We start from the raw sequence: 27,864 nt of genomic DNA, 5'->3' as shown, positions 1-27,864 counted from the left end.
ACACAGCCCCATACGCAGCAAGCTGCGATGCACTGTGTGTTCTGACACCTTTCTATCATAGCAGCATTAACTTTTTCACCAATTTGTGCTACAGTGGCTCTTCTGTGGCATCGAACTAGACGGGCTAGACCTCTAGACCTCACTCCCCATGTGCATTTATTAGCCCATGGGCGCCCATAACCCTGTTGCCGGTTCACCAGTTGTCCTTCCTTGGACCACTTTTGGTAGGTACTAACCAAGAACTGACATTTTGGAGATGCTCTGACCCAGTCGTCGAGCCATCACAATTTGGTCCTTGTCAAAGTGGCTCAGATCCTTAAGCTTGCCCATTTTTCCTGCTTCCAACACATCAAGAGATTCAAGAGATTTAACTTCAAGAACTGACTGTTCACTTGCTGCCTAATATATCCCACCCCTTGACAGGTGCCATTGGAACCAGAAGAATAATGTTATTCACTTCACCTGTTACTAGTTTTAATGTTGTGGCTTAGCAGTGCATGGTCTACTTCTGTATTCATAATTTCATACATTACGTATGTGGATTTTTTTTTACAATGTTTACCTTCATCATGACATAATATCAAACAAACATTTAGATGAATCCAATAATAGTATTTACTTCATGCTTTTCTCACCCTTCTGTGTTTGAACTTGGACAGTTCTTCCTCACTCATATTGCCTGTTTCATCTCAGACCTGAAAACCTTAATAACCTCCTCCTCTTCCTTTGCTTCCTCTATCTTCTCCAGTTTGCTTCATTGACCCATTCATCCATCCGTCCATCCACCTGAAACTCATGTGGTATAAAGTTCACAGGGTAAAAAAAAAAGTGTCTCGGGGCTGATGGGCTTTGTCTATCTGCGTTCAAATCTCTTTGTCTGATTCTCTCTCTTTTTCCATCGACGATACCGTTTCTGTCTTTCCTCGGCGTCTGACAGACCTGGTCTTTGACGACCAGCCGCATAACATTTCTCTCCATCTGTATCTCTCTCCGCCATCCCTCCTCCCCTTCCGCCTGCAGAGTCGGGAGGGTCAAAGTTCACCATCGGGAAGTCCATCTGGCTGCTGTGGGCGTTGGTCTTCAACAACTCTGTGCCTGTGGAAAACCCCAGAGGAACAACCAGCAAGATCATGGTGATTCTACCCACTGGAAGAATTGACCGACAGGCAGACAGACAGACAGACAGACGGACAGATTCTTGACAATTGAATGATTCTTGACTTTTGCATAGCCCCACCTCCTTTAATTGGTATTGTCTTGGGGTGGGAATTGCAGAGTAACTCCCGATACGATACTGTCACAATATGTTGCACACGATAACAATGGTATCACGATACAGCGATTCTGCGATACTCGATACATTGCAAGACAATTAATCTATGTTACATAACGATTTTTGTGTAACTGAAGAAGGAATAATACCTCTAAAAATGCAGAAAGCAGGAATTATGTATTCATTCACTGCATCGTGGCATCAGTTTCACAAAATTTGACAACTGGGATGAGAGAATGTACAACAAAAATATGTCCAATGTTTCAATAATAACATAATGGTTAAATTAAATGGGATGTGTCATTTTGGCCCAGGGCCAGGGACAAAGAGAGTGGAGGCAGTTGGAGGCAGAAACAGAGCCGTTTGAGTGTATTTTATCGAAGAAACAAAACAGCGGCACGTGGGCCAGAAAGGGGTCACTAAAAGCCTCGCTGGAAAACTAGGGAAAAATCCACAGCTTCAGTTACACAAGCCCAGTCGTCGCGCATCTCCCCCACGCAGGTACCAATCTCCTACTGCGGGGAGAAACTGCGCTTATGGTACTTCCTGGTCTGGGATCGGATGAATCAGGGGAGCTCCTCCCTTGATTCGCCTGATCACCAGCAGCTGAGCGGCCCTGTGATGGCAGTCTGCGCTGCCTGTCTGCAGCGGGGGCTTGACCACGCCCCCTTGGTCCGCCACATTAAAGCTTAAAGAATTATGAGGCATGCATGATACCTTCTTCCTTATAACATGGTAGTGAATGGAAAAAAATATGATCAGATCCGCCCCCAGTGACATAATTTAGTTCCAATAAGTGACCAGTATCATGTTCAGTTTCTTACGTTTATAACAAACTACATTTCATGAAAATCAGTTTAGAATTTAGCGAATTACAGTCGATTCTGTAGAGAAATCTGCATCTCTCAATACACATCTTATTTGTTTATTACATATCTTGACCCTTCCAATATGGCGACCGAGCAGATGCATTGCAGCAACATTTTCTGTATCCACAGCTCATTCGCCACATGTCGCAAAGTAGCAACGGCACAGCGTGATGTATCGTGAACCAATCACTGCGCTTCAGAGTAAAACACTGCAGCATCTGTCTTTATCTTCTTTTCACTGCAACTCTGCATCCATATTTATGGAATTATTACTTTAAAAAGTAAAAGTGGCAGTAAAACTGTGTTTCACTGTGAAGGTTAATGTGGTGTGGGGATGGGGTGGTTTGAGCAGCCACAACTGACCTGGATTTAGCTAACTGGGATCAAATTGACACAGGGTCCTGTCCTGAGTGTGTGTGGGGATAGGGGTTTTATCTGCTGCTCGTTAGACCAACCAATGAGCAACAGGTATGCAGCCACTCTGATCCCAGTCACCTAAATCCAGGTCTGGATCAATTGCAGAATTTAACTGCGGTGTGGGGATGGGGTGGTTTGAGCAGCCACACCACGGTTCACATGCGTTCCCAACTGTGGGGCGACCCGTACGGATCACGGATCATCTACTTTCTGTTACACCACGAGTTTAGAGCGCCGCCTTGTTTTCATAAAAATATTGATATTTGGAGCCAGTGTATAGATAACGTGTTGCTAGAGGAAGTATCCCGACATATTCCAGTATCGGTATTTTGTCCGACCGCTAGTATTGTCTCCCAACAACCATATTAACTGTGTACTCTTCCCTACTCGTCAAATTGAAACGCTTGGGGCAGAACAAGCTTTGCTTTGCTGACAACCAGGGAAGATTTCAGAGTAGTCCTCTTGACACTGAAGGTTTATATACAGTACATCTCTACTCTACCTCTCACTCTACCTCTTACTCTACCTCTACTCTACCTCTTACTCTATCTCTACTCTATCTCGACTCTACCTCTTACCTCTTCTCTACTCTAATTCTACCTTTAATCTACCTCCCTCGATTCTACCTCCCTCTGCTCTACTTCTACTGTACCTCCATCTACTCTATGTATACTCTACTCTACATCTTCTCTCCCTCTGCTTTACAGGTACCTCTACTGTATCTTCCTCTGCTTTCTCTACCTGTACCTTAAATCTATCTCTCTCTATTCTACCTCCCTCTTCTCTACATCTACTCTACTGTACCTCCCTCTACTCCAACTTTACTCTACTCTGCGTCTACTCTACTGCCCTGCCCTACTCTCCCTCTACCTCTTCACTACTCTACCTATACTCCTCTCTCCATCTACTCTACCTCTACTCTACAGGTACCTCTACCTCACTCGACTGTACCTCCCTCTACTCTACCTACTCTACTGCCCTCTTCCCCTCTCTCTCTACCTCTTCTCTACTCGACCTCTACCCTGATGGAATTATGGCCAAATGACAGAAATATGACTCGTCCATTGGTCCAAAGTCCATTACGCTTCTTGACGCTGACGTTTATATACATCCAGATATTTTTACAAGTGCCAGATCCAGACATTAAATTATCGAGCAGGCTTTGCTCTGTCCAAACTCGTAAGGGTAGACTTAGCTATTCATTATCTCTGAATAAATTGTGAGGGTTTTGCATTAGGGGTTAAGGTGTTCATGCTATGCTCATGTAGCTAACTTTAACCGTAACGTTAAGGTGCGATCAGTTAACTTGTGTGTCCCAACGGTGACACTAGGGGTTCTAACCAAGCAGCAATGTGCGGCAGTTCTGACAGAAAACAACCAGTTTTCATCATATTGTGAGTTATCAACCGCTGTCCTTTTGGTGCTGGTGTGTGGCGACAATTTTATAAGGACGCATTGGTTGATCACCACAGTGAACATCGATTTACACATCCTTTGTATCTAGTAAAATTTTTACAAGAGTTCATCTGTGAACTTAACAAAGTTCCTGAATTGTATACCATAATCAATATTTAAATTATAACAATTTTACTATCAGATCCCAAGAATGGACTCTGGCAGTGTTTTTTTTATATCCACCTATTTTCAGCCATTAAAATACCTGCTGTAATGCACAACACTGTTTCTCTTTGTGTATTATAAGAAACCTCGTCCGACTCCCTTCTTTTGTTCCAGGGTTAGCAGCTTCGGGAAGCCAAGCGCTCCATGTAATTTGTTTCTTTTCTTCTTTTTTTTTTGTTTTTTTTTCATCCTGAGTGCTTTTAGAAAGTGGCCCAATCACCTCAAGTGTTCATTAGCTGCTCAATAGGCCTCACAAAGGGGGTCAGAGGTGCGGAGAAATGGATTTAATTTTTTCTGTTCCTTTCATATATTTTTTCTTCTTATAAGAAGTTTGCTGTCTGAACCAGTTTACTCTTTTGTCGCTGTGTCAGATAAAACTTGTAAAGCAGATTTGTTTTTGTTGACTCTTTGGGTTTGGTCTGGCCTCAGAAAGAATAAAAATACATAGTAGTAAGTAACTCACTAATCTGTGAGTTACACTGTTGCCATACTTTAAAAGGAAGAAAAGGTTTTAATATATATTTATATATATGTAATGGTACTGTAGCTCATTGCAGATGATGAACAACGGAAGTCAAGTTTAAATGAGGTCAGATGAACCCCATTCAATCCATGAGGGGACATTGTAAAGTTGAAGAATCTTCAGGGGGATTGATGGTCCAAAACACAGAACAGCTGCAGATGAGAACCTGCTATTCTGAAGGCTTATCACTTTCTGAAGGCACGATTTAACAGACTTTCAGGTCCAGACTTCAACAATCTCTATACTCACCGTTGGTTCTGAGGTCTTACACGACCTTCTTCCTCCCTGTGGTGCCTCTCCAGGTGCTGGTGTGGGCCTTCTTCGCTGTGATCTTCCTGGCATCCTACACTGCAAATCTGGCAGCCTTCATGATCCAGGAGGAGTACATCGATACCGTTTCAGGACTCTCCGACAAGAAGGCAAGTTCATGGCCAGGTTTTTTTCTGCTACTGCTTCTAGACCTTTTTGAGGCAACTAATGACCTAAATGGACATTCATTTGAAATGCTACTAGGATGACTTACACTCATACCTGACTAATGCACCTGTATTTCTGGTGGTTTTTTTTGGCTTCCTCCATTGGCCCCCGAGGGGCTCTCCCACATAATCACCAACGTAGCACTGGAGCCCGAGCATCACTCTTCATAATCAGTTTTCGGGGGCCTCAGCCACTCAGATCGACCTCTTGCTGATGGACTACTCAGTGACCGGCTTTATAATCACAAATTCTATTGTGTATCCAATGAGAATACGCAGCAAATGTCTGGGATTGAAAAACCTGGAGTGAGACAGAGTGTGAAGGGGTTCAGATCTCTCAAGGGCCTGGACCTGGTCTCGAGTTTGTCTAAAGGGTTCATCATTGGTGGTGTATTTAGGTCTATTTTGGGGCTAGTTGAAGTGCCACAAAGTTACACTCAAACTGCTGTATGTTCACTACTTTTATCTAGTTTATTCTTTGAGACTAATACAAATCGAGGGTGTGTGGAGGTCCCTGGGAAATTGCCTTTTCAGCCTATGGGATGTATGCATTAACTTTATGCTATATAGCCGACTGTTTCATTTCAAGGCAACTTACAATAAGTACTCCTGTCTGTAGTTAATGAACCAACCAAACATCAGTCATCGTCAGCAAAGTTTTAAATTATAACAAGTTACTTTGAGTATTTTGACTATGTCAATAACACCAACAGAGAGGCTGGAGAATATAAAGGTCACGGGAAACTTGTCAAGGTTAGACTAGATGGATGGATTGATGGTTTGGATGGCATACAAGCAAATGGAAGAATTATTTAAAAGACCGTTTGTTGAATGGACAGATGGACGGACAGAGAGATGAACAGGTTACCTGGAACGAACAGCTCTAATGATTCTGGGTGACCAGGATGTCACTGTCAGCAGTGTGAAACAATGACTCTTCACGGTGCTTCAGTATCTCTCAAAGCTAACTCAAAGGGTAGAAATACCTCAAACCCGCCCTTAAAAGTTCAACTGATGATGAGCCTAAAACTGCTTAAGTTGGTACCAAAGGAATGTTAAATACCCAGGCCTTCAGAGCTCCCGGGTGCTTCTGTCTCTGCCCGTCTCATTTTCTTTCTTTCTTAATGTCAGTTCTTTTATCTCTCAGTGCAGCAGCAGCATAAACCTGCCCCGCAGCGTCCATGCAGTTCAAACTCTTTCAAACCTCTGCTGTCTTATCTCTCCCGCTCACCTGCTCCATCTTTGGAGCACTCCGTAAAATGAGGCCTGGCATTTTGAAATTAATACTTTTTGATGGTCAGGGGAAGTTTGTTCTAAAGCTAAATTACTCCCAACCCCACTAGCCCACGCCCCCCTTCTTGGTCCAGGACCATATAGCTGTTGCTCAACAACTCTTCAACCTCTTCAACTTAATATTTGATACATGTTCATTGAGCCTTCACTGTAGTTACCATATCAGTTTGGTGTTGCTGCCAGATAACACATACAAATCATCACCAATTCTGTATATTAATTAAGGAATATCCAACACCAGGTTTGGACAGTCCAAGTTAATAGTCAACTAAGTATCAACTGAAGATCAGTCTTATGTCAGTTTTACTTAAGTATCAATTAAATACTTAGTACAGACTTGTCTGTACATTAGAGATCCGTAAATATTGCCCCTTACCCTGACTTTAACCGCACCACACCCATTCCCATCCATCTATAAACTCATGTCTAACCATATCCATTTCAGTTTAGGGTTAGAGTGAGGTCTTTGCCTTGGAGGAGCTTCTCTTCTTGCATTCTTCATATGGAATTTGAAATAATACATCATGGGAGGAGGAGGCCATCAGCTCCTCATTGGGTTGAGCCTTTGGGAGTCTCTGGGTGTCCAATACAGCAGCAACACCATGTGATTCCTCAACCAACACTGCACTGATCACACTCGCAGTGGCTTCCATGTTCCAAGTTGGAAAGAATTCCGACTGCCCAAAACCTAAGTAATTAGAAGTAAAATATATGAAAATATAATCTTCCATGTGAAGGAATTATGAGATACTGCCTTCTAGCCCAGTGTCACCCCTCCCACACACCCGCCATCAGGCAGTCTTTTTTTTTTTTTTTTTTTTGCATGTGACCTGATTTATTTTACAACTCAGCGTTGGAGCTGCAATATTTGATGGATGTGTGATTTTATTTGAATTTGAAAGACACATTGTGGTATTGTTCCTTTCAGTATAAGTAAAGGCAGAATTATTGCTGAATTTGTACAAATTCAGCAATAAAGCAATCTATCTGAGCCTCTGATTCTCTGTCTCTCTCTCGCTCTGAGTGGTTGGAGGTGTGAGCGAGCGGAGTGTGTGAGCTTTTGTCGGAGTGAGAGATTTATTTCTCTAACTTTTCTTTTAAATCATGTTGTTTATAATTATTTGTTGGTGACGGGTGTTTTGTTTCTACTGGTTGTAGTGGGTGCACACAGCGGGTTGGGGGTGGTGGTGGTGGTGCGGGTCCGCGGGTCCGCAGTCTTTCGGACCTCACCAGGCTAATGAGGAAGCACGGCATTTAGTTGCCCCTGTCTTCCCCTGTCTCAGTGGAGGACTGCAGACTGGCAGTGGGACAGGCTGTCGGCTACAGTAGAATCATGTCCGCAGCGCGGATGAACAGCGTTGTGGTCATTTTTCTCGATAGTGTGGAAAGAGTGGTGGTGGTGAGCGGCTTCACGGTGAACGAAATGTTTGTTCCTGTTCTGCCTCTCTCCACACTGGCGAAAAGGGTGAATATGGCGAATGTTCCGCCTTTTAACAAGAACGAGACCTTAACTAGGGAACTTTCGAGGCACGGGAAGGTGGTGTCGCCTGTTAAGAAAGTCCCGTCAGGATATAAGTCACCGCTGCTGAAGCATGTGGTGTCTCACAGGAGACATGTCCTGATGAGCTGAGCGTCGCCTTTAAAATCAGGGCAGATGAATTGGACTACGTGGTTTTTGTCAACTCTGACAACACCAAGGGCTTTGGGTTTGGTGGGGAGGGACATCATGTCAGGGCATGTCCAGGAAAGAACTCAAACAGCAAGACAGGTGATGGGCAAAAGGATGGGCAGGCGAATGAGGGAGCACAGGAGGGGACAGGTGAGGGTCAAGAAGGGGAAAAACAGGTGAAGGAGCGGGCACAGGAGGAGACAGGTGAGGGTCAGAAAAGGGGAAAACAGGTGAACAGGGGAGCACAGGAGGAGACAGGTGGAGGTCAGAAAGAAAAAGGGAAGAAACAGGTGAAGGTGGGGGCACAGGAGGAGACAGGTGAGGGGCAGAAAAAGGAAAAACAGGTGAACAAGGGAGCACAGCAGGGGACAAGTGAGGGGCAGAAAAAGGAAAAACAGGTGAACAAGGGAGCACAGGAGGGGACAGGCGAAGGTCAAAATAAAAGGGGGAAAAACAGGTGAAGGAGTGGGCACAGGAGGAGACAGGTGAGGGTCAGAAAAGGGGAAAACAGGTGAACAGGGGAGCACAGGAGGAGACAGGTGGAGGTCAGAAAGAAAAGGGAAGAAACGGGTGAAGGTGGGGGCACAGGAGGAGACAGGTGAGGGGCAGAAAAAGGAAAAACAGGTGAACAAGGGAGCACAGGAGGGGACAGGCGAAGGTCAAAATAAAAGGGGGAAAAACAGGTGAATGTGGAGCCACAGGAGGGAACAGGTGAAGGTCAACAGCACAGTCAGGTGAACATGGGGGGAGACAGGTGAGGGTCTGGAAGGCAGGCAGGTAAAGGTGGGAGGACAGGAAGGGAAGGGTGAGGGTCCAGAAGATAGGCAGGTGAGTGTGGGGGGACAGGAGGGGACAGGTGAAGGAAAGAAAGCAGAACAAAAAGAAGAGTGCAGGCAACAGAGCTGGGGAGGAAGAAGCGTTGGAAGTGAGCAATTTTGAAATGGGAGATGAGGACGATCTTCTGAGAGTTCCTCATCTGAAAAGAAAGTCAAATAAAATCGGAGGAGACTCTCAGGCGACGAGAGGAACAGCAAGCCAGGGGAAGGCAAGACAAACAGTGGAGCAGGGAGGCTCAGAATCTGAGTCCTGGATGGAGGAAGACTCTGCTGCAGATAGTGACGGGCAGGTTTTTCTAGCCGTCAAAAAGAAAGAGGGCAAAAAAAGTTACAGTGTGGGGAAAAAAAAGCGTTCCTACACAGAACTAAGAACGTAAAAGGGATAAAGGTGGAGGACTACTTCTCAGACAAGGAGCTGTTGGCAAACACTGCCCAGCAACAGATGAGGAGTAAGGGGAGAAGAGGTTTTAGGAACCAGGAAGTGTACAGGCTCAAGAAGATGCAAAAAATCAGGAAGGAGCTGAACAATGGGAAAGATGATGATGAGGTATAAGTCAGTGCTGCTGTTCTGGCTGATTTTCTTTCCTTTGCAATGAGTCACTTAAACGTCAGCACGCTGAATGTGAACGGGGTGAGAGACGCAGCTAAGAGGTCTCTGTTGTACGAGGTGATGAACCAGAAGAGGCTGGATGTGATGTTGGTGCAGGAGACTCATAGTGACTCCGTCAATGAGGCTGACTGGAAGAGGGAGTGGGGGGTGGCGCTAAGCCACAAGAGCACAACCAGCGGGGGCGTGGCTCTTCTCTTCTCCAAGAGCTTTGCCTCAGCATCCTTTGAGGTGGAGGTGGTGGTGGAGGGCAGACTCATGGTGGTGAGGGCAACATTTGAACACTATAAATTTGTTTTTATAAACGTGTACGCTCCCACCACAGGACCACACAGAGTTACTTTTTTACAAGTTTTAAATAGTGTTTTAGGCAAAGTTCATGCTGAGGAGTTTTTGTTTTTAGGAGGAGATTTTTACGGTACCGAGAATGATCTTTTAGACAAGAACCACTGTGAGCCTCACAGAACGCAATGAGGCAGCTCTCAAACGAGAATGAGTTAAGAGACCTGTGGAGGAGAACCAACGGGGATAGAAGACAGTATACCTGAGCACACTGCAGAGGCACTTAATTATCTTTGGCTAGACTGGACCGGTTTTACTGTTTTAAGCATCATTGTTGTTGTTTGACGTGCTTTTATCGCCAATGTAAGGCCTAAAAGTGCGTATTGGCATTTTAACACCACTCTATTATGTGACTCCAATTTTAAGGATGCTGTTTTTTTTGGGAAGGTTTTAAAAACAGGAAGCAGGGTTTTAATTCCTTAAGACTGTGGTGGGACTATGGGAACAAGGAGATAAGGCAGCTCTGTCAACAGTACACTCTCAATGTCACACGGGACATCACCAGATCTGGAGGATCTGGAGACTGACATTGTGGAGTTACAGAGTGCAGTGGAATCCACTGGAAATCGAGATCATATTAAGGATCTCAAGTCTAAAAGAGCTGCTTTTACAGACCTACTAGGCACTAAGGCTCAGGGGGCGCTGGTCTGCTCTCACTTCCAGAGCGCAGCGCTGATAGACGCACCATCTAAGTTCTTTTTTTAGCCTGGAGAAGAGGAATGGGCAGAGCAGGTTCATTCACGCCCTGAGATCTGACACAGGACAGGAGCTCAAGATGCCAGAAGAGATCCGGAGACGAGCAGTGAACTTTTACACAGAACTGTACAAAGGGGGTACAAGGAACCAAAATAACTGTTTTGCTCCTTTTGTGGGAATCTACCCAGGGTCCCAGAAGACATCAGTGCGGGGCTGGAGGAACCTCTGATCCTGCAGGATCTTTCTTGCAGAGCATGAAGGGGGGTAAGGCCCCCAGCTTCGATGGGATTACTGCGGAATTTTATAAAGAAGTTCTGGGAGGAGTTAAGGGAGGATCTTTTAATGTTTTTTAATTAAGGTTTTAAAGATAAATTATTGCCAGTCAGCTGCAGGAGACCAGTAATCACTCTCCTACCAAAGAATGGAGACTTGCAGGAGATGTGTCCCTTTTGTGCACGGACTATAAGATCCTATCAAGGGCGCTGGCCAACAGGCTGAGGGAGGTGATGGAACTGGTAGTCCATCAGGACCAAACGTACTGTGTGCCTGGTAGGTCAATTCTGGACAATGTGTCCTTAATTCAGGATATTTTTGAGATCTCTAGTTCTTTAGGCATTGAAACTGGTCTCATTTCGTTAGACCAGGAGAAGGCTTTTGACTGGGTTGAGCACCTTTACCTTTGGAAAACTCTGGAGGCTTTCGGCCTGGTACTGAAGATCAATGGAGGGCAGCCGTTTTAAAGTGTGAAGCCCCCTACACACTTTAAAAGGGCTGCGAAACAGGGTTGCTCCCTCTCAGGGATGCTGTACTCTCTGGCCATCGAACCATTGTTGTGTAAATTAAGGACAAAAATTGAGGGTGTGGTCTTAAACGGTCTTAAAAGAAGCCACATTTTATCAGCCTACGGAGACGACGTCATTGTTTTAATAAAAAAGCCGGATGAAATCAACAAACTGGAGGGGATCGTTAAGGATTTTGGGCTGATATCAGCAGCAAAAGTCAACTTGGACAAAAGTGAAGCGTTGGCTGTGGGCGGATGGAGGGGAGGACTTTTAAAACTACCAGGAGGCTTACAGTGGAGAAGAGATGGTTTTAAATATTTAGGAGTGTTTTTAGGGAATTAAAGTATAATGGGGAAGAATTGGGAAGGGCTTTTAGGAAAAATACAGGGCAAACTAATGAAATGGAGGTGGGCACTGCCACAGCTGTCCTTCAGGGGCAGAACGCTGATCATCAATAACCTGGTGTCCAACCACCAGACTTATTAATAAGGAAAATATAGGCTGAGTTAATGGACTTTTTTGTGGGGGGGAACTTCCACTGGATTAGGAAAGAAAATGTTTTTTAGCCAATAGAGAAAGTTTTAACAGGATATTTTAATGTTTGGAAGGATGTGGCGGGCTTGATCTTAAAAAGGACTGGGAAGATCGGAGGAGCCAGGCTGGACGTGCAGGATGAGGCCACTGCAGGACTGAAGAGTATCCTGAGGGAGGCAGGGGTCCTGACCCTGAGGCAGGTGGTGGCGGCAGCGGGGAGCGACCTGCAGGACGGCGAGGCCATGGCGAAGCAGCTGGGGATGAGGTCCACCAGGATCATACACCTGGTACTCAAGAGGTGGAGAAAGAGACTTACGGAGGAGGAACTGGCCCTGCTGAAAGAGTACGGAGAAGGGGCGGAGGAGCTGAAACCAGAGGATCCCTTCCCGGAGATGACTCAGACTCCCAACCTGGAGGGGTCCTCTGGGAAACTACTGCACAAGACACTTTGGACAAAACTGGACCTACACACAGCCAGTGGGAAAGGTTTTCATAAAGAGTGTGTAGTGGTTTTAAACAGGAAAGGAAACGCAGCAAGACACTGTCTGGAGGGGATGGCTCCAGATTGCGGGACAGGAGGAGCCGTGTTGGAGGAGCTTTAACAAAGCACCCTCCAAGAAAAGGACGGGGGATCTCCAATGGAGAGTCCTACATGGAGCCATAGCAGTCAATAGTTTTGTTTCTGTTTTTAATCCCACTGTCAAAAATGAATGTCCATTTTGTAAACTGTGGGAGTCGATTTTTCACTGTTTCACTGAGTGCGTCTGACTTTTAGAGCTTTTTAGTGTTTTAAAGGAAAGTTTTAACCTCTTTAAAGAAGAGTGGTTCAAAAATGCTTTAATTTGTGGGGTTAAATATTACAGAACTAACGCAGAGAAATGGCGACTGTTAAACTTTTTAATAGGGGAAGCAAAGATTGCTATCTACATTACAAGAAGAAACAAACTGAGAAGAAAGGAAAGTATTTTAGGAAAAGTGTTTGTGGCCTTAGTCAGGGTGAGAGTCTTAGTTGATTTTAACTCTCACAAACTGATGAAGAGTCTGGATGCTGTATCAAACTGTAGTGTTTCAATGACGTCATCTGTTCGCTGGTGGGGGACGACTTGTGCTTCCAGTCTGTTTTTAACGTTTAGGGCTTTTGTCATGAACAAATTGTTCTTTTTTAATGTCTTCAACTGTGAACTGGAGAAAATGTTGAAATAAAGATGTTTTTAAAAATCCAAAAAATCTCTGTCGCTCTCTCTCTCTCTCTCTCTCTCTCTCTCTCTCTCTCTCTCTCTCTCTCTCTCTTGCTCTCACTCTCTCTACAGTTTCAGCAGCCCACGGAGCAGTACCCACCCCTCCGGTTCGGCACGGTGCCAAATGGCAGCACCGAGGAGAACATTCGCTCCAACTACCCCAACATGCACCAGTTCATGATCCGCAACAACCAAAAGGGCGTGGAGGAGGCCATAGAGAACCTGAAGACTGGGTGAGGAAAGGAGGGGGAGGGGAGGGAGGAGAGGCGCCGTGGAGGAGCCCATAGAGAACCTGAAGACTGGGTGGGGAAGGGAATGGGAGTAGGGAAGGGGAGGGAGGAGAGGGGCCGTGGAGGAGGCCATAGAGAACCTGAAGACTGGGTGAGGAAGGGAGGGCAGAGGGAGAAACGGCACAACAAGGAAGAGTGGAAATCAATCGCCTCCTGTGGCCGGGGGGATCGTCGCTCGTAAGGAACGGGAATGAAACAGGCGATATAAAGCTTTTTAGTAAGACATGGTGCAGATACTGCAGGGCGAGGCGGGCGGGGCAGGCTGCACTTCAGCTGCCATTCAGGGGCCTCTGTCTCCTGTTGGAGCCTTTATTACAGGGCCCCTGGTGGGGACGGCATTGTGACATTCATCCTCATAGGATGGATCGGTAACGGGGGGGCGGAGGGGAGGATGGCTGGGATGGGTTTGGGAAGGGAGGATGGGTAGAGAGGGAGGGAGCATGGGGAGGTAAGAGAGGATGGGGGGAAAGAGTCGGGAGTTGGATGAAGAGGGAGGATGGGAGGGAGGGAGGGAGCTAAGGAGAAAGCGAGGAGGAGGGGAGGATGGGGAGGGAAGGGTAGGGAGAAGCAAGTTGATGCAGATTAGTTATCTAACGGCTAATGGGCCAAAGAAATGTGCTGTGCAAACACACACTCACACACACACACACACACACACACACACACACACCCACACACACACACCCACACACACACACACACACACACACACACACACACACACACACACACACACACACACACACACACACACACACACACACACACACACACACACACAGCTAGTCCTTAGCTAGGTTTGACGTAGCGTGTTATTAAAACTCCCATGATGCACGTCACCTTATTCTCTGTCCTGCCCCTGTGTCTCTTTCCATCTGTCTCTCACCCATCTCTCTCTCTCCATCCCTTCCCTCTATTCATTCTTTGTCTGTTCATTCTCTGTGTCGCTCTGTCCATTCTTTCTATCTATTTGCTCTATTGGTTCTTTTTGTCACTCTCTGTTCTCTCTATCCCATCCCTCTATCTCGTCTGTCTCTGTTTATTCTCTGTGTCGCTCTGTCCATTCTTTCTATCTGTTTGCTCTATCTGTTCTTTCTGTTTGTATTCATCTCTATCATTCTCTCTATCTGCGTCTTTCTATCTATCGTTTACCCATCTCTCCATCCCATCTCTGTCCCTCTATTCATTCTCTGTCTCTACCCATTCTGTTTCGCTCTACAGTATCTCTTCACTCTCTCTTTTCTTTCTGTCACTGTGTCCTTTCACTCCCTCTATCTGCTCCATCTGTTCTCTTTTCCACTCTTCGTCTTTCTCTATTCCTCCTCTCTATCCTGTCCCTCTACTCATCCTCTTTGTCTCTCTATCTCTATCTCTCTATCACTTCTCCCTATCCCATCTCTGTTCCTCTATTTATTCTCTGTGTTGCTCTATCAATTCTGTCTGTTCTCTGTCTCTGTCTCTCTAGCCATTCTCTATGTCCCTTCCCCTTCTCTCTATTCATTTTCTGTCTTTCTCTCTGTTCTCTGTGTTGCCCTATCTGTTCTTTCTACCTGGTCATGCTATCTGTTCTTTCTGTCTCTCTGTTCTCTCTGTCTGTTCCCTCTCTCCCTCTATCTGCTCTATCGCTTGTGTCCTCTCTCTGTCTCTCTCTCTCTGTCTCTATCTCTAATCTCTCTCTCTGTCTATTTGTTCTCACCTCTGTCATTATCTTTCTCTCCTGTCTGTCTCTGTCCCTTCCTCACCCTCTTGGCTCTTGGTACTAATTCCATATCTCACATCTCTCTCTCTCTCTCACGCTCTTCCTCTCCCTCTCTCTCTACCTCTCCCTCCTTCTCGGTGTAACATCAGTTTACATGGTCGCAGAGATGCTCCCTGCGTGATTCGGCTATCGAGACGCCAATCATCCCCTCTCCATCTCTCCATCACCTCTCCATCCCTGCATTCCCTCATCCCTGGCCCCACTCTCTTCACCTCTCCATATCTCCTCTCTTTCTCTCTCAGCACCTTTCCCTGTCATCACACCTCTCTCCTGCTCCTTTCTCTCAAATTACCATCTTCCCTCTCCCCACTCTCTCTGTCTTTGTCTGTTTTTTTTTTTGTTCCTTCGTGATCAAGTTTCTGCTGCTGTGACATGACTTACTGAAAATAAAAGAACATTCAAAGTAAAAAACAAAAATCTCTCTCTCTCTCTCTCTCTCTCTCTCTCTCTCTCTCTCTCTCTCTCTCTCTCTCTCTCTCTCTCTCTCTCTCTCTCTCTCTCTCTCTCTCTCTCTCTCTCTCTCTATCCCTGCCTCTCACTTTCCCAAATATCACTCCCCATCCTTGACTATCCGTCTTCCTCCCATTGTCTCTTCAGTGCCCAGTAACAGCGCGGTGCTAAAGGAGTGCTAATTTTCTATCCATTTGTTTTCCGCTCTCTTCCTCCTCCTCCTCCTCCCTCTGTTCTGTCATCCTTCTAGGAAATTGGATGCCTTCATCTACGACGCCGCTGTGCTCAACTACATGGCCCGGAAAGACGAGGGCTGCAAGGTTATTCAACGTGCACTTTAATACACGTGCTAGCATTGAAGTGTTCTGCGTGCAACGGGAAATTCAAATTCTGTGCTCTGAGATCCTCCCATAACGCACCTGGAGTCAATACCACCCCCCACCCCCCTACATATGTATGTGTGTGTATATATATGTATATATATATATATACTGTATATATAAATATTTTTATATTATTAAGAAGAATTAATTTTTAGCAAAAATGTTACTCTTATTTTATTTCATTTCATTTCATTTCATCTTATTTGCTTTTATTATTATTATTATTATTATTATTATTATTATTATTATTATTATTATTATTATAATTATTATTATTATTCCTCTTTATTCTTTCTCTCTCTGACACACGGACTCAGATCTCTCAAACACACACATTCAATTCAAAATTATTATATTTTCTCTTTCTGAAATTGTAATGCAGTCACCCCCCCCCCCCCCCCCCCACCCCACACACACACACACACCACCACCACCACCATAGCACCATATCAATTCTGAAAAACAATATAATTTGTCAACATTTTCGGTGTAACATAAACCATGTAAACCTTCTCTCCAGGACCACATCTGCTAACATCACATTAATAACCAGGCGTCCCCTCTGAACGTGTCCCCTGCCGAGCGCTTCCCAGTTAAAACTGTCATTTCGGGCGGTTCTTCCTGTTTTATGTGTGTTGTTGACGCAGCTCCCAGAGCAACGATGAAACCCGCGGCCCGGTGCTTATTCCTTTTAGTTTATCTGGTTTCCCTCCCCACCGCCTCCTGGATGAGACAGCACTGCAGCTGTAATTATTAGCGCGTAATCTTTATTAGCCGCTCTGTCCAAACACTTTCATGGGCGTGGCAAATTTAGCTGCATTCTTCTGTTTTTACTGGGATGGGCATGATGATTAATCACAGCGATGAGAGAGAGAGAGAGAGAGAGATGTCTGACTGATGCACTGCCGCTCTATTTATTAAATTTGTGCTCTAGTTGTTTATATGTTGCTCTGTCTATTCCTTTATCTGTTGCTCTTTTTGGAGCTGCTCTATTTCTTTATCCATCACTCTGTTAGCCGTTCTATTTGTTTATCTGCCACTCTCACTGATGATCTTTGCTCTCTCAATTTGTTTATTTGACACTCTCACTCTGTGAGAGTGTCTGTCATTCTTTTTGTTGCTCTAACCGTCTACTGTTCTATCTTTATCTGTCACTCTGTCATTTTGTTTGTCGATCTATTTGTTTATCTATTGCTATATTTGTTTATCTATAGTTCTATTGGTCTCTCCTATCTAAACAATGAAGGGCGAATTCACAAAGAATGGATTGCGGCCGGTAATAGCACCATGAATTCTGCATCAATTGTGACTGCTTTTTGCGCCGTGTCAGTGTTCAATTCAAAAAAGATATGACAGCACAAACACGACCATAAAGTGTTTCTGCTGAGTGCAATCTCCCCTTTTCTTGCGGCGTATGATTACAATTATCCATGTGACAAAGTAAATAAGGGAAATTGTCTGCCACTCAGCGGGGTGTGCCAACGGAGTCTCCCCGCTACGCGAAATGTGCAATGAGGATTTCGCGATCAGAAGTCATCAGGGGTTGCCCCCTCAGGACGCCCCCCCCCCGCTACCCCAATTATTTCAAATCCCATTGTTTAATTTGACAGGTATATGCTCTGATTGCGCAGGGAGCAGATCAGCACAGCTACCTTTATTTTTGTCTGCGCAGTTACCACCAGGTCTCTGCAGACAGTAATAATTCCACTCTAAATGGGTGTGGCCATTAGTGCTGGTGTTTGTGAATTGGAAGTTTTTTTGCAACAAGGTTCATTTGCAGAGAAAGGGGCCAATTTTGCACCATTTTTTACGCTTTTTCTGTTATTTGCACCGGTTTAGTGGCCGCAAAAGCCGCATAATCCTTTTGTGAATTCACCCCTGAGTGTGTGTGTGTGTGTGTGTGTGTGTGTGTGTGTGTGTGTGTGTGTGTGTGTGTGTGTGTGTGTGTGTGTGTGTGTGTGCGTGCGTGCGTGTGTGTGTGTGTGCGTGTGTGGGTGTGGGTGTGTGCACATGCCCCCCGCCTCCAGGTGATGACCATCGGTTCTGGCAAGGTGTTCGCCACCACGGGCTACGGCATCGCTCTGCACAAGAACTCACGCTGGAAACGACCGCTGGACCTGGCGCTGCTGCAGCTGGTGGGAGACGGTGAGGAGGGGAGCGAGGGGGGCTGAAGAAAGGAGAGGTAGAAGGAATAATCAAATTCATCTTTTTTTGTTTTTGTCCCACATCGGATTTGCAGCCGGTCTTGGAGAAGCACAACAGTAGATCCAAAAAATCACAGCATCCAAACCATACGAATAACAACTGTTCATTGGTGGAGGTGACTCCCAATTCTTAACATCTGGTAAATTACTCCAACCAGCAAACTGAGAATGTGAAGTCTCTAAAAATCAATATTGTGTATTCAAAAATAATGAATGTAAAATAATATTAATGATAATGACAAAATTCTACTTATTTCATTTATTATTATTCTATTTCTTTTTTTTTCATTAATTCTGTCGTGCTTCTTCTTAGCATCAAAATAGTCTTTAATACTTATTGTATAGCTTTAATAATTTGTTGATTCAAGAAACTCTATAGCTGCCAGCAACCAAAAATTTAAAAAAAAATAGAAAGTTTAGAAAAAACATATTTCAACAGCTTTTTTCTGATCATTTTTATATCAACCAATGACAGAGTTCTGGCTAAATTCATACGATATGCATTTTTTTTGGTGCAGCAATAATTTGATTAATAATTTCATATAGAGATAAAAGATAAAATCCCTGCAACAGTTCCACATAGAGACTTACATTTCTAACTTGAGGTATAGAATGTGCACTCTCTGCAGGTTTTCCCCCTAATTTCATTACGTGCTGCAAGCAAGTCAAACACAAAAAGTCAACCCAGCATTAAGAAAAATATAAAGATGAGAAAAGATATCCCCCGCTCGCAGCACAGTCGGCAGAAAACCCGGAAGGAAGGACGAGGATGAATGTCTTATCAGGAACTTGCAGTATCTTTCAAATAAAGATCCCTTCTTCTAAGGTGAGCCTGTGGAGGTCTGGGACGTGGTTGGGACGTGGAAAGAAAGAAAGAAATTAGAGCCAATCCCTGGAAACCGCCAAAGGTTCAAATCCCTCATTCCACCCATTTGACCACATCACTGTTTGCTGCTGACACACCATAAAAAATAAAAAAATAAACCCTGTGTGCAAAAAAAAAAGACAAAAAATAATAGTCCTTATAAAAGTTTGTTTTTGAGCAACTGTTTGAGTTCAAAACGCAGTGTACACTCAGGCCATGGCTGTTTCCTTTTCGACTTAAAAGGCTCAAAGACAGAAAATTGCAGCTCATCTCAGTTCTCTGTCCTTGGAGAGCACGAATGAAGCCAAAAATCTGGGTGTAATCATAGACGGCGATCTAAATTTTAAGAGCTATATAAATGAAATCACAAAATCAGCCTTCTACCATCTAAAAGACATTTCAAAATTAAGAGGCTTCCTGTTAAAAGCAGACTCCGAAAAATTAATCCATGAATTCATAACTAGTAGATTGGACTACGGTAATGGCCTATTCACCGGCCTCCCGAAATCAGCTGTGCAGCAGCTACAGTTAATCCAAAATGCGGCTGCACGCGTTCTCACTGGAAAAAAAAGTTTGAACATATCACACCTGTTCTTAGATCTCTACATTGGCTCCCCGTCAAAACTAGAATTGATTTTAAGATGCTGCTACTTGTATATAAAGCTATAAATGGCCTTGCACCTATGGGAGAAATTTACTAGTACATTTAAAATAAATATGTTCATTATATTCTACCATTAAATAAGGAAGAACATTCGTTATCTTGCCCATATGCTATATGAATGAAGTAAGTGTGTGTGAAACAGGGGTCAGCAAAGACATGAATAAGTGCTTTGTTGACTGTGGGCCATATGACATGGGAAGGTGTGTGAATTCAAACATCCCCTCATAAAATGTGGCCTGGACTAGTGTCGGGAGGTTTGTAATTGTAACTGACGTCAAAGAATGCAGACAAATGGCTTCTTTGCACGATTGACCGTATAGGAGGAAGGAAGGGAGCCTTATTGAGGAAAGAGATGTACATTCTCGACCAACAGAAAGAGGTTAAAAGGAGGAGTCCGTGAGCAGCTCGGCAGTTCTTTGCCAAACCAACTCAGATTCTGTTGTCACTTCTTGCAAGTGATAATAAAGTCTTATATCTTCAGACCTCGACTCTCTCGAACTTCTCTTCTTCAGTTTAATTGTTAGATGCGGTTTTTTCCACTACACACCTCAGTATATAAAATAAATGCTAATTATACACAAACCAGCAAGAACTCTCAGGTCCACAGGCAGTGGTCTTTTAACTATCCCTTGTACCAACTCTAAAACAGGAGAAGCTGCTTTCTGGATCTATGCCCCAAGTAAATGGAACACCCTGCCGAGGGACCTGAGAGAGGCCCCCACACTGAATACTTTTAAAAGCAGGTTAAAAACCTTGCTGTTCGCTACAGTCTATGACGGACTGACTGACATACTGTGTGTCTGTCTGTCTGTCTGTCCGTCTGTCCGTCTGTCTGTGTTACTGGTGCTGGTGCTGCGGCTGCTGCTAACCTTATACCTAAACTTAACCTTACCTTATGGCTATAATTAAGCATCTCTAGACCTACACCCTAACTTAAACACCTCTAACCTTATACCTCAACTTAACCGTCTCTAACCTGAGTGACTTCTCCGGTTCCGGTGAGAGCTACCACTTCCGGTTCCGGTGACTTCTTTGCGTGTGTGTTGCTGTTGTCTTTTTTTTGCTGTTGTTTTTTGTTGCTGCTGCTGGAGTTGATGTTGCTGCTGCTGTTGTTCTTTTGTGGCTGCTGCTGCTGCTACTGTTGGTATTTCTGTTGCTGTTATTGTAGTTTCTGTTGTGATATTACAGTGAGAGGATTATGAGAAGGGTGTGTCTTCGGAGAGATAGTCAAAAGGCTCTCCCTCCCAAGGTCAGAATGAAAAACTTGACCCGTAATTTAGGGACGCTAATTACAGGACCGTGACTGGATTAAGTTGAGGTGCACAGAGTTGAAATTCCAGTTTCCGGTGAGGGCTACCACTTCCGGTTCCGGTGACGTCTTTGCTCTGCGTAACTTTGTTGAGATGAGATGGTACACACTGTTGACTCAATACAGATGAGATTTCTGGTTCCGGTGAGAGCTACCATTTCCGGTTCCGGTGACGTCTTCGCTTGTGCGCTGTTGCTGCTACTACTGCTGCTGCTGTTTTCTGTTGCTGCTATTGTTTCTGCTGGAATTGTCGTTGCTGCTGCTAACCTTATACCTAAACTTAACCATCCACCATGACTGGATTTAGATGAGATGGTGCACACAGTTGAAATCTCAGTGTCTGGTGAGGGCTGCCACTTCCGGTTCCAGTGACGTCTTTGCTGTGTGTTGCTTCCCTGAGAACTGTTGACTCAATACACATGAGGTTTCTGGTTCCGCTGAGAGCTACCACTTCCGGTTCCGGTGACATCTTCACTTGTGCGCTGTCGCTGCTGCTGTTGCTGCTGTTTTTGCTGCTGCTATTGTTGCTGCTGGTACAGTAGCCGCTAGTGTTGTCATTGCTGCTAGTGGTGTTGTTGGTGCTGCTAACGTTATACCTTAACTGGTGTTGTCGTTGCCGCTGCTAACCTTATACCTAAACTTAACCATCTCTGACCTTTTTCTTTAACCTAATCATCTCGAACATTATACCTAAACATAACAATCCCTAGACTTATACCTAAACTTAACCATCTCTCACCTTATACCCTAATTTAAATATCGCTAACATTGTACCTCAACTCAACATCTCTAATATCTCTAGCCTGAGTGACTTCTCCGGTTCCGGTGAGAGCTACCACTTCCGGTTCTGATGAGGCCTTTGTGTGTGCGTTGCTGTTGTTGCTCCTGCTTTGGTTTTGCTGTTGTTGCTGCTGGTGTTGATGTTGGTGACTGGATTAAGATGAGATGGTGCACACAGTTGAAATTTCCAATTCTGGTGAGGGCTACCACTTCCAGTTTCGGTGACGTCTTTGCTGTGCTTTACTTTGTTGAGATGAGATGGTACACACGGTTGACTCAATACAGATGAGGAGATTTCTGGTTCCGGTGAGAGTTACCATTTCCGGTCCTGGTGACGTCTTAGCTTGTGGGCTGTTGCTGTTGCTGTTTTTGTTGGTGCTGTTGTCTGCTGCTTGTATTGACACTGCTGGTGTTGTCGTTGCTGCTGCTGCTGGTGCTGTTGTTGGTGCTGCTAAGTTTAAGTTTAAGCATTACTCTAGAGATGGTTAAGTTTAGGTATTACACTAGAGATGGTTAAGTTCAAGCATTACTCGAGAGATGGTAAAGTTTAGGTATTACGCTAGAGATGGTTATGTTTAAGCATTACTATAGAGATGGTTATATTTAGAGATGGTGTGGTACAGTTATGGTTATTGTAAGCATACGTGTGTACTGATATGTGTAGGTTTGGGTTTTAATTAAGAGATGGTTAAGTTTAAGCATTACTCTCGAGATGGTTATGTTTAAGTATTACTCTAGAGATAGTTAAGTTCAAGCATTACTATAGAGATGGTTATGTTTAAGCATTACTATAGAGATGGTTATATTTAGAGATGGTGTGGTACGGTTATGGTCATTGTAAGCATACGTGTGTATTGATGTGTGTACGTTTGGGTTTTAATTAAGAGATGGTTAAGTTTAAGCATTACTCTCGAGATGATTTATTTTGGGTATTACTCTCGAGATGGTTACGTTTAGGGTATTACTATAGAGATGGTTACATTTAAGCATTACTCTAGAGATGGTTACGTTTGGGTATTACTCTAGAGATGGTAACTTTCAACCATTAGTATTGAGTATTAACGTTTGACTATCCAAGTAAAGTGTTACCAAGAGGTTCCCACATTTCTCCCCTTACAGCTCAACCTCCACATCAGACAAAATGCTAAACTCAATTAAATTAAATATCACACACAGCATGGTATCAACTGGTTACAAATATTAAGGCAAAGGTTCACCCTCTTTCCCAACAACAGCATTGAAATTAAAATGTGAAGCTTTCGGAGGTTTTATTTGTCAATTGGGGGGTTGGAGGCCCCCTTTTCCCCCTCAAGGCCCTCTGTATTTTGTACTTTAATCTAATATCATTCAATGATAACGCAGCAATAGCACAGCAATAGACCTAGCTTCAGAGACCTCTTCAGAACCAGAAACCTCTTCTCTGCCTCCCTGCTCAAAGACATATCCATGTATCTTCACCAAAGCAGCTAGCACACCCACACAAACAAAGACTCCCTAAAGATGAAGGAACTCCGCCCTGCTGACTGAACTCTACACACAGTTAAAACCACAAGTGGTTTCTTGGGAGTGCTGAAACTGTTATCACCTCCTGGATCTGCTCCTCCCTGCGTGCTGGTCCTGACCCCAGCCGCTGTGTCGTAAAAAATAATTAAGTCTTTATAGATCCGTTAAAAATGATCTATTTCCCCTCTGCATGTTGGACACTGCGTGAGCTGAACTTCTGGATGGCCGGTGCCTATTTAATTTTTGACAGTTTTTCAGGAGAAGCTTCTTTGTGCTGCCAAATGTGATGAAAACCAACCAGATCATAAAAAGTAGATGATCTACACATAGAGGACAGGTTTCTGCACAGTATGTATGGAGCAGTGGTTCTCAATGTGGGGTTTGTGCTCCCTGGAGAGGTTCCAAGGGGTGATCAATAGTTAAATTTCACACTGATTTCATTTCAAGACGTTAGCGCCTTTAGATATTGTGGAATAATGACTGTTTGAATCCTAGTTTCACAGTTATCTCCCCAACCACAGTATAGAATGGACACTAAATCAGATCTAACAATACAAATCTGCTCAGGTCAGCTCAGTTCGGGGCCCCAGAGATAAAATCTTATGAATGGGGTTCCATTGCTTAATGCGTATCAAAATTTTGGGTCCTTGATATGAAAAAGGTTAAGATCCACTGGTATAAAGATGATAAAGATCTGGCTTGGAGCCCAGTTACCCCTAATGTGTCCTCAATGACGTCTTCCATCTACAAATCCCTGGTTAGAGAATCCACAATAATTACTTGAATGTTGATTCCAAATCTCTCCTGGGCCTAATACATGCTCAGCCTTTTATCTCTTTTTCTCAGGATAACAATACAACATGACTTTTGTCCAATTTAAGCATTCTATTCCCCCCCCGCAGGTATTGAAAAGTGACGGTTGTCACGGTCGGCAGAACCCTTGAAACCCATTAAGCCTACTGCACTATAACGTTTTAAGATTTATCGATGACACTCTGAGGAAGAACAAGAAATATGTCTTCCTGTCCTTCCTGAGAAAGGCTCCTCTGTGGAAATGGTGTTTATCTCTGACAGTGCGAACGCAGTGTGTGGTGGTCGCCTGGATCAGCAGATGATCCTCAGAAATACTCAGGCGGGTGTTTGGCCTTGTGGGTTCAGGTTGGGGTTAGGGTTAGGATTAAGGCTGAGTAAGGGTCAGGGTTAGGATTACAGTAAGGCTGGATTAACGTTGGTTCTTTGTTGGAAAGCGGTGCAGAAGCGGGCTCTGTGAAGGAACTATAAGATATCTTCCTCCTGACAAATGTAAATACTGTTCCGTCGGCTCTTTCCTGGATATGGCTGCCTTTCTAAAACATGTTGGTGGAAACCCAGTGGATCTTTAGCCAGTCAACCTTCTCCACCCTCCACAGAAGAGCTGTGCTGGGACCCAAGATAGATTCGGGATGTGGTAGGTAGCGTAGGAAGGTACCACAACAAGCCTGATGTGTTGGTGTGTAAAAGTCAGAGCTTAAAGTTCTGCGGCACCAGGCCTGATTTCCAGCGTATGGCCGTTTTAGATTCACAAACTCTTCTCCTCACTCCACGTCAGATTTTGTTTTGGATGTGGTTTATGCAATCATGTTCAGCGAAGCAAAGCGATATTTCACCTACCAATGGTATGAGACTGGCGCAATTATTTTTTATCCAATGAACAACGAGCTACTTTCTATCGCTATAGCGCTGATGTGGTGTTCAAAAATGGCAATGGAAGCTTTTGTAACCTGGGGAAGATAAGGCCTTAGTTGAGGAAGAAAACAAATGGTGTTGGGCATGGATAGAGGAAACTATTCGAGATTGCACGCCGTTTGGTACTTGGTGCCACAAATGAAGGGAGCCGGACGCTTATTTCTGCACGGTGTGCTCCAGGAGGCACTGAGGCACTGAGGCACTGTACCAGTGGAAAGAAAGTGCTCATTGGTCATTAATTAGATCCCAGTCACATAGCTGCCGCCTGTGCACTCCCACATACCACCTTGTTACCGCTACAGTTACCGCTGCAACTTTGGCGTCAATGATCGACGCCATACTGTTATAGAGAAATAAATCTGTGCAATTCTTTGTTGTTTGACCAACCACGACCCCCCTGGTCAAAAACATTTCAGGCTCAGTATTTTTTTTACTTTAGGTCCTGAGAAGTGTATGCGTGATATGAAGAAAAAAACATGGACGTTTATTCATAGAATCATGACTCAGCGTGGTCACAAATATGATAATAAATGTATGATATGATAATGAATGTATCATATGATAATAAATATATATTATGATAATGAATCTGTAATATAATAATAATAATAATAATAATAATAATAATAATAATAATAATAATAATAATAATAATTCATGATTTTGAAGTCTCAGTAATGACACCATTGTGAATTGGCTGAGTGGGGTGGGAGTGGAAAGTGACATTATATGGGGGTCGGTGTTTGGGTGGTACTTGTGTTTTTTTATTCTCAGAGCAGATCACATGTGATATTATGGGCAACATGGCGGAGGGGGGGTCTAATCCCAGCAGTCCTGTCTGACTGCTGTTAATTAACCCCAAGGTCTGTTAATACGTTAACGGGCTCCAGACACTGGTGAATGGTGTGTGTGTGTGTGTGTGTGTGTGTGTGTGTGTGTGTGTGTGCATTACATTTTCTGCTCTTTCTCTCTTGCACTCTTTCGTGTATTCTTTTTGATTAAAGCATTTATGGCTTGTGCTGAGTCTCACTGCACCACAGTAATCTGGTGTGTGTGTGTGTGTGTGTGTGTGTGTGTGTGTGTGTGTGTGTGTGTGTGTGTGTGTGTGTGTGTGTGTGTGTGTGTGTCGCTTCACCCTCTACATGCAGCAGGTAATTTCCTAACTCACATCAAAGGCTCTCTCTCTCTCTCTCTCTCTCTCTCTCTCTCTCTCTCTCTATCTCTCCCCCCCCACTGTCGACACACACACATGCAATCTTTCTCTCCGCTATCATTGTATTTCATCATCCCTCCATCTTTCCTTCTTCTCCACACAACACAATATACCTCCTCTCCTACTCCTCTGCTCGGTCTACCCCCCCAGGGATTCAAACACCCACCTGACAAAGGACCATAACCACAAAGGGCGGCTCTCATCCTCTCTCTTTTCAGAGTCCTGTTTTAACTCTTTCTCTCTGTCTCTCCCTTAATTCCCTCCATCCTTCCTCCTTCTTTCCCTCCTCTTTCTTTCTTTCTTGCAGATGAGATTGACATGTTGGAACGTCTCTGGCTGTCGGGAATCTGCCACAATGATAAGATCGAGGTATGTTTGTTACGTCCGTGCAGCCTGCCATGCATGATGATGATGGGGCGGAGCCAAGTGACGTGATGACTGAAGGGGCGGGGCCTGGTTGTGTTCACAGTTGGGGTGACACCTCATGTTCTTTTTGTCAACCAACATCAGATCTAGCTAAAGTCAACTCACTTAAAAAGCCTCTACATCCGGAAGTTATGGTTTTCCCCGCCTCCTCCTCCTCACAATGCGGGTGTGGTTAGGTTTGGGTGGGCGTGGTCAGTTTGATTGTAGGACACGCCCCCTTGTCAATTGAACTTGTGTTAAATATTCAAACAGTCATTCTCTTCTGTCTCTGCAGTAACACGACTCAGGAACCAAAGAGCGCAAAGTTACTCCAGTAGTCGAGTGGGCGTAGCTCCAATCTCTTATTAGGTGCGGGACCTAATAAATCCAACCAATCAGGATTTCCACTTTACGAATTTAAAGGACCAATGCTATGTTATATCGTTAGGTTTTGTCAAACCAGTTCTGGTTATTGATGGTATTCACTGAAACCATGATAACTGATATTCACGTGTTTTTGTCATTTTTTTGTAGTTTTGTTTCATAATATTGCAAAATATTGCAAATGAACAACTGTAAATGTAGCAAAAGGTGATTCTGATTGAAGACCCTCTCTGATGAAGAAACAAAGAAAAAATCTTTATTTGTCACACAACACACCACAACACATGCTTTGGATGGTGGCCGGTGAAATGGTTCCTCTGCATTTAACCCATACTGGCTTGTCCTTCCTCCGGGGCCACAGCCAGGAGCAGTGGGCAACATACGTGGACGCGCCCGGGGACCAGGTGATAAGTGTCCATCGCTGGTCAGACGATGATGTGTGCATGTTTTTGAGGGGGGGGGGGTCCTTACTGACGTGAGGTGGAGGAAACCCCATGTGAGCACGGGGAGAACATGCAAACTCCACACAGAAAGGCACCTATTTGGGAAACCCGCCCAGAGCACGGTGCCAACAGCGCCCCAGGCGGGAATCAAACCCAGGACCTTAATGCTGTGAGGCAGCAGTGCACCGTCAGCACGTCAGGATGTCCCGGCCTTGCGGGTGTGGGGGGTGGATGCTTGATTTGATTTAGATTTATTATTATTATTCAGGGTCCAGCCCACTGGATTATTCTTCTTGGTGTTATTTTGGCTAG

At 44.4% G+C, this 27,864-nt stretch overlaps 1 protein-coding gene across 1 annotated transcript in view; it reads left to right on the top strand.

Annotated features, from left to right (window-relative positions):
* Positions 1-27,864, top strand: part of grin2da (glutamate receptor, ionotropic, N-methyl D-aspartate 2D, a) — a gene marked incomplete at both ends in the record, with an annotated part of 164,648 nt that overhangs the window by 125,590 nt on the left and 11,194 nt on the right. Inside the window, 6 exons of the mRNA XM_079998209.1 lie at positions 1,021-1,133; positions 5,005-5,121; positions 13,248-13,408; positions 15,925-15,994; positions 18,085-18,202; positions 26,628-26,689. Coding sequence (XP_079854335.1) covers positions 1,021-1,133; positions 5,005-5,121; positions 13,248-13,408; positions 15,925-15,994; positions 18,085-18,202; positions 26,628-26,689 — 641 coding nt within the window. The remainder of the gene's footprint in view (positions 1-1,020; positions 1,134-5,004; positions 5,122-13,247; positions 13,409-15,924; positions 15,995-18,084; positions 18,203-26,627; positions 26,690-27,864) is intronic.

This window comes from Zeus faber (genome assembly GCF_960531495.2).
Source record: "Zeus faber genome assembly, chromosome: 1".
Taxonomy (NCBI): Eukaryota; Metazoa; Chordata; class Actinopteri; order Zeiformes; family Zeidae; genus Zeus; species Zeus faber.
Note: the sequence above shows the minus strand (reverse complement) of the source record. Positions and strands in the feature narration are given on the sequence as shown.